Source organism: Bufo gargarizans, chromosome 8 (genome assembly GCF_014858855.1).
Source record: "Bufo gargarizans isolate SCDJY-AF-19 chromosome 8, ASM1485885v1, whole genome shotgun sequence".
NCBI lineage: Eukaryota > Metazoa > Chordata > Amphibia > Anura > Bufonidae > Bufo > Bufo gargarizans.
This window is the reverse complement of record NC_058087.1, coordinates 138,169,678-138,192,137: the sequence shown is the minus strand read 5'-3', so window position 1 is coordinate 138,192,137 and position 22,460 is coordinate 138,169,678. Positions and strand designations below refer to the sequence as shown.

The following is a 22,460-nucleotide window of genomic DNA, read 5'->3' as shown; positions in this document are numbered from 1 at the left end:
CCATTCACACGTCCGCAAAATGGGTCCGCATCTATTACGCAATGTTGCGGAACAGGTGCGGACCCATTCATTTTCAATGGGGCCGGAATGTGCTGTCCGCATCCGCACTTCAGTTCCGCCCCAAAAAATAGAACATGTCCTATTCTTGTCCGCAATTTCGGACAAGAAAAGGCATTTTCTCTGAGAGTGCCAGCCATGTGCGGTCTGCAAAATGCGGAACGCACATTGCCGGTGTCCGTGTTTTGCAGATCCATAAAACACATACGGACGTGTGAATGGACCCTTAAAGGGGATCTCTGGGCATTCTAATTAGCGAGTAGGTACTAACCTGCGGAGGGGAAGACGTTTATACACAGTACTTAGCCCTCCCTCGCTGTGGGCTCTTCCATCCGGATCCGGACTGGACGTGGCCCTTCTTTTTACTAGAAGGGCTCATGCACACGACCGTATGTATTTTGAGGTCTGCAAAACACGGATGACGTCTGTGTGCAAAACGTTGTGCTTAAGAGGCCTAAGGCCTCTTGCACACGGCCATATGGCTCTTTCAGTATTTTGTGGTCCGCAAAAACTGTGTGCATTCCGTTTTTTGCGGAACGGAACAGCTGGCCCCTAATAGAACAGTCCTATCCTTGTCCGTAATGCAGACAATAATAGGACATGTTCTATTCTTACGGAAATGGAACACACACTAAGTAACTTCCGGGTTTTTTTTGTGGACCTATTGAAATGAATGGTTCTGCAAAAAAAAAAAAAAGTTAAAGTTAAAAAAAACAGTGTGCATGGGCCCTAATGCTGCTGAACAAGAAAATAAGCAGCCACGTCAGGTAGGGTTGAGCCTGCAGCATGCGCCGATGCAGAGGGGACAGGGGGAGCGACAGAGGGTAAGTACTACGCAAAACATCTTCCCTCCACAGGTTAGTACCATGCAAGGTGTTGAGCTAACTTGTGTTTTAAGTTCGGCGTCTAAAGGTTATCGAAGGTTCGTCTTCGGGTTATCGAAGTATCCGGTTATGGATTCTAAATTCCGTTATGGTCCGTGGTAGCGGAATCCATAACGAGATTCTTCAATAACCCGAACTTTAGACGCCGAACTTAAAACACAAGTTCACTCAACACTAACCATGCACTAATTAGACAAAATGCCCGAAGAACCCCTTTAGGCTACATGCTCACGATCAGGATTGCACGCGGAAAATCCGCACTGTAGGTCATGTACATTGCATTCTATGAGAATTTGAAATTCTCAATGCACATGATGCGGATTTTTTCCGCGCGGATTTTAAAATCCGCAGCATGTCAATTTATTTTATTTTTCCTGACCGGATTTTCTTCATTCACTTAGTGAAATCCGCACCGAATCCGCATGCAAATCCACATCAATTAATGCGGATTGACCGCACATATTTGTCTGCGAACACCTGCGGATTTAAGTGCGGATTCTCCGCACATGAATCCTGAACGTGTGCATGTACCCTAAAAGGGACTGGTACTGGGGTATGCACCAGGAAAGACAGATGTAAAAATATAAATATTACATTTTTTTTCCTTTTGCAATATGGCAGAGCGCCGTCGACGATACTATTCTTTACAAGGGCAACCAATAGGAAAGCATGGCGGTATCATATTTTTGGGGATGAGGTATGCAGCTGTGCGCCAACATGGCAGAGGCGCCCAACGTCATACAACCTAAAATCAATGCGAGTGTGCCGATAACGAGGGATGCCACAATATCTGATGGGAAGAGTAGTGGCGCAGGTAAACCCTCATCATCCCACACTGAGCCATACCCTAAGTTTGGCGCTGGCGATAAACGTCATGGCGGTAATATCTGATAGAGAGCCTCATCCATATATAACTGGGACCTAAAGCTATGGCTCCAAGAGGTTGTCAGACCATTAGAGTCTGCGTCAGAGAACCACCACACGGTTCTGCAGTATACCACCCTATAGTGTCCACTGCCTGTACAGTACAGACCTCCATACTGTATAGAGGCGCCCTATGGCTGGAATACATGGTGCAGCCCCGTGCTCTGCGGTACCTACCTCTCCGGCGGTCACTTCATGTCCTCAGCTCCTTCCGGCCGTTAGTCGCCTAACAAAGCCCGCACAGATGACAGCTCAGCCCCTCCTCGCCGCCATATCTCACGGCTCTGGCGGCAACAGCTTCCCCTGGCAACGGCCGCGCTGTCCCCTCCCGAAACCCCGCCCTCTAGGGGGCGGGGCAAGAGAATTAACGTTAGAGAAGAACCTTCTAAGCCCGCCCACCTCCTCAGAAACTCTTCCGGGTGGGCGGAGCTTCTGGTGGCGGCAGTAGAGCGGTCATACAGATGATGCGTTTCTCACAGCGCAGAAGGGAGGCCATGCATGATAAGGCTATATTTAAACCTAGCGGTTGAGGAGCCAAAGTTTTTTTTGGGGGGGACTTTTATATTGATGGCCTATACTCAGGAGGGGGTGTAGTGGGTGACACAGAATAGGCGCAGCGCTGCAGTACCCAGCACCCTCCATTACACTATAGATGGCGCTGTGCAGTACAACTGATCAGTGGGGCTGCAGAGTGTTGGACCCCCCCCCCCCCATCCTGATGATAGGTCATCACTTGTAATTGACAACCCCTTTAAGGGGTTCTGAAATTAAAGGGGTTATCCAGGAGTTTGATAATGATGGCCTCATCTCAGGATAAGTCATCAATATGTCTGAGCTTTCTGGGATGAGTCTGCTTGAAGAACAGCGCCACCCTTGTTCAGAGGAGCTGCCTGGTACTGCAGCTCTCCCACATTCACTTGAATTGTGACCGGTTTCTTGTCAATTTGTATTTTATTGAAATTGACATAAATTTAAAATACAAAGGGGGAAATAAAATGTTCTGTTCAGTGTCACAGACACAAGCTTACAATTACCTGCCTTATTATTCCCGCATTGTTACAATGAATGTACATGAAATAAAGTTATTTTTCTTAGGGCTCTTTCACACTGCGTTCTTGTCTTCCGGCATAGAGTTCCGTCGTCGGGGCTCTATGCCGGAAAAATCCTGATCAGTTTTATCCTAATGCATTCTGAATGGAGAGAAATCCGTTCAGGATGCATCAGGATGTCTTCAGTTCCGGAACGGAACGTTTTTTGTCCGGAGAAAATACCGCAGCATGCTGCGCTTTTTGCTCCGGCCAAAAATCCTGAACACTTGCCGCGAGGCCGGATCCGGAATTAATGCCCATTGAAAGGCATTGATCCGGATCCGGCCTTAAGCTAAACGTCGTTTCGGCGCATTGCCGGATCCGACGTTTAGCTTTTTCTCAATGGTTACCATGGCTGCCGGGACGCTAAAGTCCTGGCAGCCATGGTAAAGTGTAGGCGGGGAGCAGCATACTTACCGTCCGTGCGGCTCCCGGGGCACTCCAGAGTGACGTCAGGGCGCCCCAGGCGCATGGATGACGTAATCGCATGGCACGTCATCCATGCGCATGGGGCGCTCTGACGTCATTCTGGAGCGCCCCGGGAGCCACGCGGACTGTAAGTATACCGCTCCCCGCTCCTACTATGGCAACCAGGACTTTAATAGCGTCCTGGCTGCCATAGTAACACTGAAAGCATTTTGAAGACGGATCCGTCTTCAAATGCTTTCAGCACACTTGCGTTTTTCCGGATCCGGCGTGTAATTCCGTCAAGTGGAGTACACGCCGGATCCGGACAACGCAAGTGCAGGCCTTAAAAATATAACAAAGTACCTTGTGGTCAGCATTTACTACGTAAAATTGTACGAATCGAACAGGCGCTAAAGTTGGTTTCTTGTCCGTCGGTTTCTTAGGCCTCTTGCACACGAACATTTTTTTTTCCGTTTCATTTTTTGCGTTCCGTATACAGAACCATTCATTTCAATGGATCCGCAAAAAAAACGGAAGGTACTCCGTTTCCATATGTCCGTTCCGTTCAAAGATAGAACATGTCCTATTATTGTACGCATAACGGACAAGGATAGGACTGTTCTATCAGGGGCCAGCTGTTCCGTTCCGCAAAAAACGGAATGCACACGGACGTCATCCGTATTTTTTGCGGACCACAAAATACTGAAAAAGCCATATGGCCGTGTGCAAGAGGCCTTAGGCCTCTTTCACACAACGTTTTTTTTTCCCGTTTGCGGACCGTTTTTTGCATTTCGTATACGGAACCATTCATTTGAATGGTTCCGCAAAAAAAAAATGTACTCCGCATGCATCCTGTTTCCGTTTTTCTGTTCCATTGAAAGATAGAACATATCCTATTATTGCCCGCAAATCACGTTCCGTGGCTCCATTTAAGTCAATGGGTCCGCAAAAAATAAAACAGAAACACATACGTAAATGCATCCATATGTCTTCCGTATCCGTTCCGTTTTTGCAGAACCATCTATTGAAAATTTTATGCCCAGCCCGATTTTTTCGATGTAATTACTGTATACTGTATATGCCATACGGAAAAACGGAACGGAAAAACAAAACAGAAACGTTAACACAATAGAAACAAAAAACGGAAAAACAGACCGCAAAACACTGAAAAAGCCATACGGTCGTGTGAAAGAGGCCTTATTCGCATAATTTCTGGTTTTTGTGTTTTCTTTTCACCAGCAGAAAAATAAGTTGCGCTGAGCTGTCCTGGTGTAAAACCAGTTCAAATCGTGAAAAAAAACCGGAAATGACTGGAACAGAAGACTGTGATTGAAAGGGTGAAATTAATTTGGGCCACTGATCTCACCCTGCCAGCATACACAGGGTGGTACCCCGCATCATATTCAGGTTCTGGGCACAAGAAGCTGGCATCACTTCTTGTTATGACTGTGGCCTGTACCCACCAGGGGGAGCTGTTCTGCCCCCTTACTCTCCCCCCACACCTGTGGCTCAGATCTGCCGACCTTCCTCTCCCTCCTCCTGCAGGCCGCTTGAGAAGTCTGCCTGTTCCTACTTGCAGGCCGCGTTTTCCTTCTTCGCCAGCAGCGCCTCTTAGTGCACGTAGGGTGCACATGCATGCTTCCTCTAGATCTTTAAAGCGTATAGCAAAAGGTTCTACTCCGCTATAGTCCTCAACGGTGTGCTGGTCTACGTTTATCTGCACTTGTACTGACTTCTGCCTGTTTTCTGGATTTGACCCTTCACTGCCTCACCCGCCCTCTGCCTTATCTCTGTTCTGAAAGACATATATGTAGCCCTAACAAAATTACGGGCTCACCCCTAATTAGAATATATATGACCGATTAAAGGAGTGAGATGAGTAAAGTACACTTTAATTCAAAAAAATATATACTACAATAGTCCAAAAATAACACAATTTATTTGAAAATCACAAAGAAGACACATGATCAGCACTGGTCACAAATAGAACAATACACACAGGTTACAATACACATTAAAAACCAAGGGACCGATGGTGAGCTGCCAATACATATATCTGAATATAAAGTGCAAGTGCATGACTATAACCAATTGGTCATCAATTGAAGGACATATAGTATCCATAAGCTATAGCTATTAGATACCACAATAATATCCACATGCATATATATCTAAATTTGCCACAAAGTTGGTGTGAGATATACACCAAATTTGTCAAAGCTAAGGCAATAACGATAATCAGGATTAAATTCAGCATATGATGGAAAAAATACTGACCAATTGATTTAAGTATATCGTGCAGCAACACCACCGGTCCACTCCCCAACGCACGTTTCGCGTACAGCTTTTTCAAGGGGTACTGGTTGGCAGAAGGAAAGGCTATCCCTAAATAGGTCAGGTGGATGTGTTTCATTGGTTCTTGAGCCTGTGTTTGATTGTAATTCCCAGGCTCACCTGAGTACTCTCGCACAGCGGTCGTTGGCAGCGCTCGGCCCCCCACACACACAAGCCACCACACATCCGGTGACGCCGCGCCAGTCCGGAGGAAGGCAGTCACGCATTTACTGCGCGACACACGTCACTCCGGAGCGGCCGGCGGCACACGAGCGCGGCGCATGCGCAGATTGCCGGACACGCCACAGCCGCCATGTCGAGTGAGGGCACATGAATGGAACATAGGGATATGCTAAGAACATCAAATTGATTTACATGAAATGATGGTACCTTATCATATATGGATCTTACAGTGCAAAACACAGTTGTTATTATAAAAGCATGAACATATATGTCCTAACAGTCTAAGGCCTCATGCACACGACAGTTTTTTTTCACGGCCCGCAAAAACGGGGTCCGTGGGTCCATGATCCGTGACCGTTTTTCCGTCCGTGGGTCTTCCTTGATTTTTGGAGGATCCACGGACATGAAAAAAAAGTCATTTTGGTGTCCGCCTGGCCGTGCGGAGCCAAACGGATCCGTCCTGAATTACAATGCAAGTCAATGGGGACGGATCAGTTTGATGTTGACACAATATGGTGCCATTTCAAACGGATCCGTCCCCATTGACTTTCAATGTAAAGTCTGGAGTTCTGTTATACCATCGGATTGGAGTTTTCTCCAATCCGATGGTATATTTTAACTTGTAGCGTCCCCATCACCATGGGAACGCCTCTATGTTAGAATATACTGTCGGATATGAGCTACATCGTGAAACTCATTTCCGACAGTATATTCTAACACAGAGGCGTTCCCATGGTGATGGAGACGCTTCAGGTTAGAATATACAAAAAAACTGTGTACATGACTGCCCCCTGCTGCCTGGCAGGTGCTGCCAGGCAGCAGGGGGCAGACCCCCCCCCCCCTGTTTTTAACTCATTGGTGGCCAGTGGGCCCCCCCTCCCCTGTTGTTAACTCGTTGGTGGCCAGTGTGCGCACCCCCCTCCCTCCCTCCCTCTATTGTTTTAATACATTGGGGCCAGTGTGCGCGCGCCCCCCAACCCCCCCTCCCTCCCTCTATTGTTTTAATACATTGGGGCCATTGTGCGCGTGCCCCCCCAACCCCCCCTCCCTCCCTCTATTGTTTTAATACATTGGGGCCAGTGTGCGCACCCCCCCAACCCCCCCCCCCCCTCCCTCCCCCCATTGTAATCATCATCGGTGGCAGCGGAGTAGAAGATTTTCATACTTACCTGGCTGCTGGCTGCTGCGATGTCTGCGTCCGGCCGGGAGCTCCTCCTACTGGTAAGTGACAGCAATGCGCCGCACAGACCTGTCACTTACCAGTAGGAGGAGCTCCCGGCCGGACGCAGACATCGCAGCAGCCAGCAGCCAGGTAAGTATGAAAATCTTCTACTCCGCTGCCACCGATGATCGGGGGGGGGGCTGGGGAGGGGGGGGGTGCGCACACTGGCCCCAATGTATTAAAACAATAGAGGGAGGGAGGGGGGGTTGGGGCGCGCGCGCACACTGGCCCCAATGTATTAAAACAATAGAGGGAGGGAGGGGGGGTTGGGGGGCGCGCGCACACTGGCCCCAATGTATTAAAACAATAGAGGGAGGGAGGGGGGTGCGCACACTGGCCACCAACGAGTTAACAACAGGGGAGGGGGGGCCGCACAATGATATTCAAACTGGGGAGGGGGGGGTCTGCCCCCTGCTGCCTGGCAGCCCTGATCTCTTACAGGGGGATATGATGGGGTTAATTGTACTATCATATCCCCCTGTAAGAGATCGGGTGCTGCCAGGCAGCAGGGGGCAGTCTTGTACACAGTTTGTAGTGTATTCTAACTAGAAGCGTCCCATCACCATGGGAACGCCTCTGTGTTAGAATATACTGTCGGATCTGAGTTTTCACGAAGTGAAAACTCAGCTCTGAAAAAGCTTTTATGCAGACGGATCTTCGGATCCGTCTGTATGAAACTAAACCTACGGCCACGGATCACGGACACGGATGCCAATCTTGTGTGCATCCGTGTTCTTTCACGGACCCATTGACTTGAATGGGCCCGTGAACCGTTGGCCGTGAAAAAAATAGGACAGGTCATATTTTTTTCACGGCCAGGAAACACGGCTCACGGATGCGGCTGCCAAACGGTGCATTTTCCGATTTTTCCACGGACCCATTGAAAGTCAATGGGTCCGTGAAAAAAAACGGAAAACGGCACAACGGCCACGGATGCACACAACGGTCGTGTGCATGAGGCCTAAGGCCTCATGCACACGGACGTTTTTTTTCACGGTCCGCAAAACGGGGTTCCGTTGGTCCGTGATCCGTGACCGTTTTTCCGTCCGTGGGTCTTCCTTGATTTTTGGAGGATCCACGGACATGAAAAAAAAGTCATTTTGGTGTCCGCCTGGCCGTGCGGAGCCAAACGGATCCGTCCTGAATTACAATGCAAGTCAATGGGGACGGATCCGTTTGATGTTGACACAATATGGTGCCATTTCAAACGGATCCGTCCCCATTGACTTTCAATGTAAAGTCTGGAGTTCTGTTATACCATCGGATTGGAGTTTTCTCCAATCCGATGGTATATTTTAACTTGTAGCGTCCCCATCACCATGGGAACGCCTCTATGTTAGAATATACTGTCGGATATGAGCTACATCGTGAAACTCATTTCCGACAGTATATTCTAACACAGAGGCGTTCCCATGGTGATGGAGACGCTTCAGGTTAGAATATACAAAAAAACTGTGTACATGACTGCCCCCTGCTGCCTGGCAGGTGCTGCCAGGCAGCAGGGGGCAGACCCCCCCCCCCCCTGTTTTTAACTCATTGGTGGCCAGTGGGCCCCCCCTCCCCTGTTGTTAACTCGTTGGTGGCCAGTGTGCGCACCCCCCTCCCTCCCTCTATTGTTTTAATACATTGGGGCCAGTGTGCGCGCGCCCCCCAACCCCCCCTCTATTATTTTAATACATTGGGGCCAGTGTGCGCGCGCCCCCCAACCCCCCCTCTATTATTTTAATACATTGGGGCCAGTGTGCGCGCGCCCCCCCAACCCCCCCCCCCTCCCTCCCTCTATTGTAATCATCATCGGTGGCAGCGGAGTAGAAGATTTTCATACTTACCTGCTTCTTGCTGCTGCGATGTCTGCGTCCGGCCGGGAGCTCCTCCTACTGGTAAGTGACAGCAATGCGCCGCACAGACCTGTCACTTACCAGTAGGAGGAGCTCCCGGCCGGTCACAGACATCGCAGCAGCAAGAAGCAGGTAAGTATGAAAATCTTCTACTCCGCTGCCACCGATGATGATTACAATAGAGGGAGGGAGGGGGGGGGGGGTTGGGGGGGTGCGCACACTGGCCCCAATGTATTAAAACAATAGAGGGAGGGAGGGGGGGTTGGGGGGGCGCGCGCACACTGGCCCCAATGTATTAAAACAATAGAGGGAGGGAGGGGGGGTTGGGGGGGGGGGCGCGCACACTGGCCCCAATGTATTAAAACAATAGAGGGAGGGAGGGAGGGGGGTGCGCACACTGGCCACCAACGAGTTAACAACAGGGGAGGGGGGGGGGCCGCACAATGATATTCAAACTGGGGAGGGGGGGGGGGTCTGCCCCCTGCTGCCTGGCAGCCCTGATCTCTTACAGGGGGATATGATGGGGTTAATTGTACTATCATATCCCCCTGTAAGAGATCGGGTGCTGCCAGGCAGCAGGGGGCAGTCTTGTACAAAGTTTGCAGTGTATTCTAACTAGAAGCGTCCCCATCACCATGGGAACGCTTCTGTGTTAGAATATACTGTCGGAAATGAGTTTTCACGAAGTGAAAACTTAGATCAGAAAAAGCTTTTATGCAGACGGATCTTCGGATCCGTCTGTATGAAACTAAAACCTACGGCCACGGATCACGGACACGGATGCCAATCTTGTGTGCATCCGTGTTCTTTCACGGACCCATTGACTTGAATGGGCCCGTGAACCGTTGGCCGTGAAAAAAATAGGACAGGTCATATTTTTTTCACGGCCAGGAAACACGGCTCACGGATGCGGCTGCCAAACGGTGCATTTTCCGATTTTTCCACGGACCCATTGAAAGTCAATGGGTCCGTGAAAAAAAACGGAAAACGGCACAACGGCCACGGATGCACACAACGGTCGTGTGCATGAGGCCTTAGTCAGATATTCGTCAGTCGTCAGAGGAGAATGCGCATATATATACGTACACGAAACCTCTCCTCATTCATCTAAATTCGACTCCAATGTATATACATATATATATATATATGTTCATAAAGTGCAGGAACCTGAAGTGCAATTGCACTATACAGATGCCATGCACTTTACAGGGGTAGTAGTCATGCACATCGAATAGCTCAGCAACTCGATATGACATGCTACAATTATGACGCATGCGCAGGAGAAGGCAAAGGACAAGCCTATTCCAATATAATGCTGTGAAAAATAATAAAAAATTATTAAATTATTAATAGCTATAACTAAAGCCAGATTGTCATGATGCATAATTTTGCAGTGTGCACAAGGCCATAAAGGTGACCTAAACAATTATTACTCAACCTCATTGAGAGGCCTTTAATTACATATTAAGAGGACATTAGACGTTATTATTCCTATCATCCTCTTCTCCTCCTGTCATACACAATTTGTTATGGCAGGGATAGGCAATCTTAAGGCCTCCCATCTCACAGGCCTCTCAGTGCAAAATAAAGTGCTAAAAAGGAAATTATTGGTTTCACAAAACAAGAGTGAAAAAGTAGCAATATAAATTGCATTGGTTTTACATATTAATTATATCTAAAACAACAAGGTTAGATATAGTTGGCTATGTGCAAGCCGTGAACCACAACTGTGTATATAAGTATCAAGATTCCTCAAAAATAAGGGGGGGACAAAAAGAAGTGTACCCCGCCGCACCGTGAAGATTTCGCATTCACCCCTATACAGGCGTCAATCCCCTGCACTCCAATAACACCAATGTTCACACTAGCCACATCCCCAGTCACACATAGACCCATCATACGGCCACTCTTCATACCTCAAGCCTCTGTATACATCAACCAATCCCCCATCCTATCCACTGCCTATTCATGAACTCCCTTCAATCACCGCCATACACATAGACATAAAGAAACCTGGACAGAGCACGGAAATCCAAGGAGGAAGCATTCACAAGAATGATGCAAAAGGCACCTTATCATTCAACCCATACGGCACTTGAGTTTGAAGTTTGATTATCCATTTACTTTCCACTTGTTCAAGTCGTCTGAAGAGGTCACCTCCTCGAGAGCCCAAATTTACCCTATCGATACCACGAACCCTCAGGTCCTGCCATCGATTATTGTGTTTCAACCGAAAATGTCGTGCAACTGGTTTGAGCTTCAATATTCGTTCCCTATCATCAGCTCCCACTTTCGACGCCATCCGTATATCACTCTGATGTTCCTGAAGGCGTATACGCAATTCTCGTGTCGTCATGCCAATGTAGATTAACCCGCATGGGCATGTTGCGTAGTAAATAACGCCACAGGTACTGCAGTTGATAAAATGCACAATTTTGTATACATTTTTACCAGACGAGTCGCTAAAGGAAGCACTTTTTATCATAGCTTTACAAATACTACAATGTCCGCACGGTGTCGAGCCCCACTTTGGTCCCCTAGACTGAAACAGGAATTCCTGATTACTTGGTGGGACATAATGGCTGGATACCAAAATGTCACTGAGATTCCTGCTACGTCTGGAGACCAGAGTGGGGGCCGAGGTGAGAACCGAGTTTAAAACATGATCAGTCTGCAAGACAGGCCAGTATTTTGCAAACGTTTTTCTGATGTTGTTCCATTGTGGATTGTAATCCGTGATCATACAGACTGGTCGAACTTCATCCACCGCCGTATTCGGGACTTTTTTAGGCTTTGTTGTGAGGAGGGTCTGTCGAGGTGTATGGACAGCTCGCTGATACCCCCGTTCAATGACCACAAGATGATATCCTCTTTGTGCAAAGCGTTGTCGAAGCTGAGTCGATTCTTTTTCAAAGTCCTCTGTTGTAGTGCATAATCTTTTGGCTCTTAAAAACTGACCAATCGGTATGGACCGTTTTTGATGTTGTGGATGAAAGGACGATGCATGCAACAGGGCATTTACAGCAGTATCCTTACGGTGAATTGCCGTTGATAGGGTGCCATCCGTAGTCGTCTTGATGTTAATATCCAAAAATGTCATTTGACTTTGGGAGATGGTCTGGGTCAATCTGATATTCCAATCATTCGCGTTTAGTTGTATCAAAAATAAATCAAGTGCTGTCCTGGATACCTGCCAAACAAACAAAATATCATCTATAAAGCGGATCCAGGATATGACCTGTCCATCTGCACCATCCATGACTTGTTGTACATATTCACGTTCCCAAAGACCCAAAAACAGGTTGGCGTATGAGGGCGCACAAGTTGCCCCCATCGCCACACCTCGCAATTGGAGATAGTGTCGGTCCTTGAAGAGGAAGTGATTATGTGTGAGTACAAAATCCAACAAGTTTAATATGAACTCCACCAATTCTGGCGACAGGTTCCTTGTCCGCAGGAAGAAACTGGAGGCCCTCAAACCAAGTTCATGCTGGATGCAGGTATACAGCGACTCTACATCGCATGTCACGAGATACATGTCATCCTCCATGTGGACATTTTCCAATCGTTTTAGCACATCGGTGGAGTCACGCACATAAGACGGCAGACATTGAACACATGGCTTGAGGTAGACCTGAGGGTTCGTGGTATCGATAGGGTAAATTTGGGCTCTCGAGGAGGTGACCTCTTCAGACGACTTGAACAAGTGGAAAGTAAATGGATAATCAAACTTCAAACTCAAGTGCCGTATGGGTTGAATGATAAGGTGCCTTTTGCATCATTCTTGTGAATGCTTCCTCCTTGGATTTCCGTGCTCTGTCCAGGTTTCTTTATGTCTATGTGTATGGCGGTGATTGAAGGGAGTTCATGAATAGGCAGTGGATAGGATGGTGGATTGGTTGATGTATACAGAGGCTTGAGGTATGAAGAGTGGCCGTATGATGGGTCTATGTGTGACTGGGGATGTGGCTAGTGTGAACATTGGTGTTATTGGAGTGCAGGGGATTGACGCCTGTATAGGGGTGAATGCGAAATCTTCACGGTGCGGCGGGGTACACTTCTTTTTGTCCCCCCCTTATTTTTGAGGAATCTTGATACTTATATACACAGTTGTGGTTCACGGCTTGCACATAGCCAACTATATCTAACCTTGTTGTTTTAGATATAATTAATATGTAAAACCAATGCAATTTATATTGCTACTTTTTCACTCTTGTTTTGTGAAACCAATAATTTCCTTTTTAGCACTTTATTTTGCACTGAGAGGCCTGTGAGATGGGAGGCCTTAAGATTGCCTATCCCTGCCATAACAAATTGTGTATGACAGGAGGAGAAGAGGATGATAGGAATAATAACGTCTAATGTCCTCTTAATATGTAATTAAAGGCCTCTCAATGAGGTTGAGTAATAATTGTTTAGGTCATCCTTATGGCCTTGTGCACACTGCAAAATGATGCATCATGACAATCTGGCTTTAGTTATAGCTATTAATAATTTAATAATTTTTTATTATTTTTCACAGCATTATATTGGAATAGGCTTGTCCTTTGCCTTCTCCTGCGCATGCGTCATAATTGTAGCATGTCATATCGAGTTGCTGAGCTATTCGATGTGCATGACTACTACCCCTGTAAAGTGCATGGCATCTGTATAGTGCAATTGCACTTCAGGTTCCTGCACTTTATGAACATATATATATATATGTATATACATTGGAGTCGAATTTAGATGAATGAGGAGAGGTTTCGTGTACATATATATATGCGCATTCTCCTCTGACGACTGACGAATATCTGACTTAGACTGTTAGGACATATATGTTCATGCTTTTATAATAACAACTGTGTTTTGCACTGTAAGATCCATATATGATAAGGTACCATCATTTCATGTAAATCAATTTGATGTTCTTAGCATATCCCTATGTTCCATTCATGTGCCCTCACTCGACATGGCGGCTGTGGCGTGTCCGGCAATCTGCGCATGCGCCGCGCTCGTGTGCCGCCGGCCGCTCCGGAGTGACGTGTGTCGCGCAGTAAATGCGTGACTTGCCTTCCTCCGGACTGGCGCGGCGTCACCGGATGTGTGGTGGCTTGTGTGTGTGGGGGGCCGAGCGCTGCCAACGACCGCTGTGCGAGAGTACTCAGGTGAGCCTGGGAATTACAATCAAACAAAGGCTCAAGAACCAATGAAACACATCCACCTGACCTATTTAGGGATAGCCTTTCCTTCTGCCAACCAGTACCCCTTGAAAAAGCTGTACGCGAAACGTGCGTTGGGGAGTGGACCGGTGGTGTTGCTGCACGATATACTTAAATCAATTGGTCAGTATTTTTTCCATCATATGCTGAATTTAATCCTGATTATCGTTATTGCCTTAGCTTTGACAAATTTGGTGTATATCTCACACCAACTTTGTGGCAAATTTAGATATATATGCATGTGGATATTATTGTGGTATCTAATAGCTATAGCTTATGGATACTATATGTCCTTCAATTGATGACCAATTGGTTATAGTCATGCACTTGCACTTTATATTCAGATATATGTATTGGCAGCTCACCATCGGTCCCCTTGGTTTTTAATGTGTATTGTAACCTGTGTGTATTGTTCTATTTGTGACCAGTGCTGATCATGTGTCTTCTTTGTGATTTTCAAATAAATTGTGTTATTTTTGGACTATTGTAGTATATATTTTTTTGAATTAAAGTGTACTTTACTCATCTCACTCCTTTAATCGGTCATATTATCTCTGTTCTGACCATGAGCTGCCTGCCCTGACCTTGGACTGTTCATTGGATTACACATATTCTGCTTGCCATGACTTCAGTCTGTCTCTTTACCCCCATGAGTCACTTGAACAGAGATTACTTCAAGAGGTAGCGGCCTGGTGGGTCACCTGCAGGGAGGTCCAGATCCCTCTACAGGGGTTGTAAGGGGGAATACCAAGGGAGGCATTTAGTTTATACCCTGAGGAGTAGCCCCAAGCCAAATCTGTTCAATTGACACAGTGGCTCCACATCCACCTCATGACACTTTGTACAGGCCATGGATACCACTGGACCACCTAAGCTGGGTCTATCTCAAGTCTTCAAGGAGCTGAATAACCAGCGCAGGTGCCAGAAGCAACTACTGCAATTCCTGAACAGTGCTGAGCGGCAGGGGCAATATTCAAATTCGCTATATTTCGCTGATATTTGGGTGAATATTCGTCATATATTCGAGAATTCGTGATCTCCAGTCATAATTTTTTTGATTGCGAAAGTCGCCAATCGTAAAATTTGCGATACGAAAATTTGTGATCAACACTGCTCCTAAAGTCAAAGATATTGCAGCCTTCTCATTGGCCCACAAGCAAGAAGCAGGGAGGGATCAGGGGGGACTGATGAAAAAAATTCTAGAATATTCATGATTACGAAGATATAGCACTTTATTCTAGATATTCGCGAATTCTCGAAGTGCCAATATTCGCGATTAGAATATTCGCGATCAACACTATTCCTAAACAATGACGAGATCACAAATTTGCTAATTTATGGCGAATATTCGGCCCAAAATTTGTGAAATATCGCGTATTCGAATATTGCCTATGCCACTGATGACTATTCCTGAATACCATCTCGGCTCACTAGGACCCTCTGGCAGTTCCTGCTGTAGTAGTGCATCCACAAACTGCAGCACCTGCACGGTTGTCTCACCCGGCTACCACCTTTAGGAGATCTGCCTCCATGTTATGCGGGAGACCCCGAGTTCTGCCACTAGTTTCTGAACCAGTGCTCGTTCCATTAGTTGCAAGCTCACCAGTTTCCTACTGACCAGTCCAAGGTCGCATCCTATTGTCCCTTCAGTTTGGAGAAGCTTTAGGCCCCTTTCACACGAGCAAGTTTTCCGCGCGGTGCAATGCGTGACGTGAACGCATTGCACCCTCACTGAATCCGGACCCATTCATTTCAATGGGGCTGTGCACATGAGCGATGTTTTTCACGCATCAGTTGTGCGTTGTGTGAAAGTCGCTGAATGTTCTATATTCTGCGTTATTCCCGCTGGCCCCATAGAAGTGAATGGGGATGTGTGAAAAACTTACTTGCGGATGCAGTGCAATTTTCACGCATGGTTGCTAGGAGATGATAGGGATGAGCAACCCCGGACCCCATTAAAGTGTATTCCTGGATTATTTTCCATTATAACATGGTTATAAGGGAAAATAATAGCATTCTGAATACAGAATGCTTACTAAAATGTCAAATGAGGGGTTAAAAAATAAAAGAAATGAACTCACCTCATCCTCTTGATCGCGCAGCCGGCATCGTCTTCTTTCAGGACCTGCAAAAGGACCTTTGATGACGCGGTGAGCGCCGCGACGTCAGCTCAGGTCCTGCTAAATGAAGATAAAAACGCTGTTTTAATCTGTTTTTCGCTATCCTCAGAGTCAGCTTGAAGTCAAGGGGGCAGCGGTCTCTTTGCTTCAAGTCAAGCTCAGCTGCCCCTTACCCGTCCTCCCTTCACTGTGATTGAAATCCTGCTTTGAGGCTGGGATCGTGCAAGTCTAGCGCATGCGCGGTGCGCTTCTTGTCACTGCGCGATCCTGTCTCCCACACTCAGCCGGCCGCTTTCCTCTCTCTGCGCATGCGCCTTTCGCATCGCATGCGCAGAGAGACTAATGCGGCCGACTGAGTGCAGGAGACGGGATTGTGCAGTGACAAGGAGCGCACCGCGCATGCGCTAGACTTGCACGATCCCAGCCTCACAGCAGGATGTCAATCACAGTGAAGGGAACTCACAAGCGGACACCCGAACGCTAGTGTGAAACTAGCCTAAGCTTGAGGATAGCGAAAACACAGATTAAAACAGCGTTTTTATAAAGTATACAACAACCAGTGGAGGAATGAAACACATGATTAGCAACACACTGGGGGCGACTGTAAGGTAATGATGTCGGTTTAAAATGTGTTTTGGAGGTGACAGGTTCCCTTTAAGGCCTCTTGCACACAAACTTTTTTTCCCATTTACGGTCCGTTTTTTGCGTGCCATATACAGGCAACCATTTATAAATGTATACGGAACCATTTATTTCAATGGATCCGCAAAAAAAACAGGAGGTACTCTGCCTGTTTCCGTATTTCCGTTCCGTTCAAAGATAGAACATGTCCTAATATTGTCCGCATTATGGACGAGGATAGTACTGTTCTATCAGGGGCCAGCTGTTACGTTCTGCAAAAAACGAAATGCACACGGACGTCATCCATATTTTTGCGGATTCATTTTTTGTGGACCGCAAAATACTGAAAAAGCCATACGGTCGTGTGCAACAGAGCCTTAGGGTACATTCACACGTCCGTAGTGCATTGCGGATCTGCAATACACGCGGCCGGCACCCCCATAAAAAATGCCTATTCTTGTCCGAAATTGCGGACAAGAATAGGACATGCTCTATTTTTTTCCGGAGCCATTCACATCCATTCCGTTCCCATAGAGAATGAATGGGTCCGCTGACCCATTATTACGGACGTGTGAATGGAGCCTTAATGCGTTTTTCACTCGCGTGATAAAAAACTGAAGGTTTAGAAACAACATCTCCTAGCAACAATCAGTGAAAAACGCATCGCACTTGCTTCCGGATGCATTGCGTTTTTCACTGAAGCCTCATTCACTTCTATGGGCCAGGGCTGCGTGAAAAACACAGTATAAGGCCTCATGCACACGACCGTTGTGTGTTTTACGGTCCGCAAATTGCAAAACACAGATGGCGTCCGTGTGCGTTCTACAATTTGCGGAACGGCACGGATAGCCATTGATATAACTGCCTATTCTTGTCCACAAAACGGACAAGAATAGGACAGGTTATATTTTTTTTTGCGGACTACAGAACGGAGCAACGGATGTGTACAGCACGCGGAGTGCTATCCGCATCTTTTGCGGCCCCGAATTGAAGTGAATGGGTCCGCATCCAAGCCGCAAAAACGGTGGCTCGGATGCGGACCAAAACAACGGTCGTGTGCATAAGGCCTACAGAACATCCTGCGTTTTTCACGCAATGCAGAACTGATGTACACAGACCTATTGAAATGAATGGGTCAGGATTCAGTGCAGGTGCTATGCGTTCACATCACACGTTGCAACCGCGCGAAAAACTTGCTCGTGTGAAAGGGGCCTAAGGGCTCGTTCACACAAAGGTTTTTTGCGTTACGTATACGGGCCGTTTTTTTTGTTCCGTATACGGAACCATTCATTTCAATGGTTCCCCCAAAAAAACGGAATGTACTCCGGATGCATTCCGCTTCTGTATTTCCATTCCGTTCAAAGATAGAGCATGTCCTATTATTCCTACCTTCAAGGTCTATTCATATTCATAGGTAGCCAGGGCCCGGATTAGGGTTGTCTAGGAGGTGACCTGGTTCTTCCCTAGTTTCCAGGCCCGGTTACTGTTCCCCTTCCCTCCTGTGTTCAGTGTGGAGTTTTCCCCCCACACTGATTGTGACACTATACTGGGCTGGAAAGCAGAGACTCGTGTGTCAGGGGAACAGGCCTCCTAAAGCCTGTATTTGGACTTTCTGAGGCAGAACTGCCACCAAGGTGACGTTTGTTTTATTAACTTGCCATTGGGTGTGAAGTAACACCAACACTGCAAAAGGGAATGTTTGTTTTTGGCACCAAGTGTGAATAAACACTGAAGTTTGAATTACGAACTTGTATTTTGCCTCTGTACTGCGCCCGCTTATCCTAACTACCAGAGCGAATCACCACAATATATATATATATCTGCAGATAGTATATATATCTCTCCCTGTATATAGTGTGTGTGTGTATATATATATATCTGTATATAGTGTGTGTGTGTATATATATATATATCTGTATATAGTGTGTGTGTGTATATATATATATCTGTATATAGTGTGTGTATATATATATCTGCACATAGTATATATCTCTCCCTGTATATAGTGTGTGTATATATATATCTGCACATAGTATATATCTCTCCCTGTATATAGTGTGTGTATATATATATCTGCACATAGTATATATCTCTCCCTGTATATAGTGTGTGTATATATATATATATATATATATATCTGCACATAGTATATATCTCTCCCTGTATATAGTGTGTGTATATATATATATCTGCACATAGTATATATCTCTCCCTGTATATAGTGTGTGTATATATATATATCTGCACATAGTATATATCTCTCCCTGTATATAGTGTGTGTGTGTGTGTGTATATATATATATATATATGTATACACTGAACAAAAATATAAATGCAACACTTTCGGTTTTGCTCCCATTTTGCATGAGCTGAACTCAAAGATCTGAAACATTTTCTACATACACAAAAGACCCATTACTCTCAAATATTGTTCACAAATCTGTCTAAATCTGTGTTAGTGAGCACTTCTCCTTTGCCGAGATAATCCATCCCACCTCACAGGTGTGGCATATCCAGGTGCTGATTAGACAGCATGAATATTGCACAGGTGTGCCTTAGACCAGTGGTCCTCAACCCTTTTTGCACCAAGGACCAGTGGCGTGCCCAGGGTGTTTGGCACCGGGGGTCGGCCCTTTCTCTGGCACCCCCCTCCCCCCAATACTTGACCACATACCTCTTACATCCAGGGACATCTCCTATCATGTAGACCTTCTCTTTCCTCTTCTCCTCCGTTAGACCGCCATGAGAAATTCTTTCAGCCGCATCTCCTCTCTACAGAGTTTGTAACACAGATACGTTAGATTTCTAAATTTTTCCATCGACCTCCCCATCCTGGTGTCCCCACAGTGTCATCCTGCTGTCACCCCCAATACTGTGCCCGTTGTGCCCCCCCAATGTCCCAGGTATTATCCTGCTGAAAAAATAGTGACCTTAATAGACATAATTGGGGTCATTTATCAAACTGGTGTAAAGTAGAACTGGATTTCCAAAAGAGCTGTCAAATTATGAAAGGTGGAATCTGATTGGTTGCTATGGGCAACTAAATCAGTTCTACTTTACACCAGTTTGATAAATTACCCCAAATGTCCCTATATTGTCTACAGCAGCTATAATGTCCCCTAGAGACCCCCAGTAATAATAACACCCTATATTGTGCTCCAGGTAATAATCCCTGTATAGTGTCTCCAGAAATAATAGAATTGCCCCTACAGTGCCTCCCCAATAGCAAGGCCCCCCATGCTGCCCCCACACAGTACTGTCCCCCACATTGCCCATATAGTAATTCCCCCCCCACATAGTAATCCCTCCCATAATAATTTGCCCCCACACAGTATCCCACCATATCCCCCCCCCCCCACTTCCTCCTGTGTGCACCCCCCTCATGTCCCCCAAAGTTGGCACATAAAAAAAAAAAATTGCCCCTACACAGTATCCCACCATATTTTCCCCACACACGTCCTCCAGTGTGCACCCCGGCTCCCTGCATATACCTCATCCTGTGTATAGTATATCTCTCCCTGTATATAGTGTTCATGTGTCTATATATATATATATATATATATATAATATATATTTCCCTGTATATATTACAGATATCTCCCTGCATATAGTATATATCTCTCTCTCTGTATATGATATATTTTTCTGTATAAATCTCTGTGTATAGTACCTTTATATATATATATCTGTATATAGTATATCTCTCCCTGTATATAGTACATATACCTCTCCCTGTATATAGTACATAGCTCTCCCTGTATATAGTACATATACCTCTCCCTGTGTATAGTACATATCTCTCCCTGTATATAGTACATATACCTCTCCCTGTATATAGTACATATACCTCTCCCTGTATATAGTACATATCTCTCCCTGTATATAGTACATATCTCTCCCTGTATATAGTACATATACCTCTCCCTGTATATAGTACATATACCTCTCCCTGGAGAAAAAAAGGATTGATTGGTCCAGCTTGTATTCGTGGTAATCCAAAGCTTTATTCAAAATTCAGTAAAATCCAGGTACAGGAATGCAGGTCTACATGTTTCAGGCTCAATAAAATCCTAGCCCTTACTCATGGTCATGAGTAAGGGCTAGGATTTTATTGAGCCTGAAACATGTAGACCTGCATTCCTGTACCTGGATTTTACTGAATTTTGAATAAAGCTTTGGATTACCACGAATACAAGCTGGACCAATCAATCCTTTTTTTTCTCCATATCTACATTTCTCCTGCTTCGGGTGAGGGAGCTGGTCCGCGCTATATTAGTGGAATCCTTGGCAGGTGAGAGCTGCTCAAACCCCTCATTTTTACATATACCTCTCCCTGTATATAGTACATATACCTCTCCCTGTATATAGTACATATACCTTTCCCTGTATATAGTACATATACCTCTCCCTGTATATAGTACATATACCTCTCCCTGTGTATAGTACATATATCTCCCTGTATATAGTATATCTCTCCCTGTATATAGTACATATATCTCTCCCTGTATATAGTACATATCTCTCCCTGTATATAGTACATATCTCTCCCTGTGTATAGTACATATACCTCTCCCTGTATATAGTACATATATCTCTCCCTGTGTATAGTATACCTCCCTGTATATAGTACATATACCTCTTCCTGTGTATAGTATATCTCTCCCTGTATATACCTCTTCCTGTGTATAATATACCTCTCCCTGTATATAGTACATATCTCTCCCTGTATATAGTACATATACCTCCTCCTGTGTATAGTATACCTCCTCCTGTGTATAGTACATATACCTCCTCCTGTGTATAGTATATCTCTCCCTGTATATAGTACATATACCTCCTCCTGTGTATAGTATACCTCCTCCTGTGTATAGTATATCTCTCCCTGTATATAGTACATATATCTCCCTGTGTATAGTACATATACCTCTCCCTGTATATAGTACATATATCTCCCTGTGTATAGTACATATACCTCTCCCTGTATATAGTACATATACCTCTCCCTGTGTATAGTATCTCTCCCTGTATATAGTACATATACCTCTTCCTGTGTATAGTATATCTCTCCCTGTATATACCTCTTCCTGTGTATAATATACCTCTCCCTGTATATAGTACATATATCTCCCTGTATATAGTACATATATCTCCCTGTATAGTACATATCTCTCCCTGTATATATCTCTCCCTGTATATAGTACATATATGTCTCCCTGTATATAGTACATATATGTCTCCCTGTGTATAGTATACCTCTCCCTGTGTATAGTATACCTCTCCCTGTGTATAGTACATATATATCTCCCTGTGTATAGTATACCTCTCCCTGTGTATAGTATACCTCTCCCTGTGTATAGTATACCTCTCCCTGTGTATAGTATACCTCTCCCTGTGTATAGTACATATATATCTCCCTGTGTATAGTATACCTCTCCCTGTGTATAGTACATATATCTCCCTGTGTATAGTACATATACCTCTCCCTGTATATAGTACATATATCTCCCTGTGTATAGTACATATACCTCTCCCTGTATATAGTACATATACCTCTCCCTGTGTATAGTATCTCTCCCTGTA

The 22,460-nt window shown here is 45.6% G+C and overlaps 1 protein-coding gene across 1 annotated transcript in view; it reads right to left on the bottom strand.

Annotated features, from left to right (window-relative positions):
* The window catches only part of CCP110 (centriolar coiled-coil protein 110), a 77,545-nt gene extending 57,939 nt beyond the window's left edge, over positions 1-19,606 (bottom strand). The window contains 1 exon segment of the mRNA XM_044305090.1: positions 19,555-19,606. Coding sequence (XP_044161025.1) covers positions 19,555-19,583 — 29 coding nt within the window. The 5' untranslated portion in view covers positions 19,584-19,606.
* Between the last annotated feature and the right edge of the window lie 2,854 nt (positions 19,607-22,460).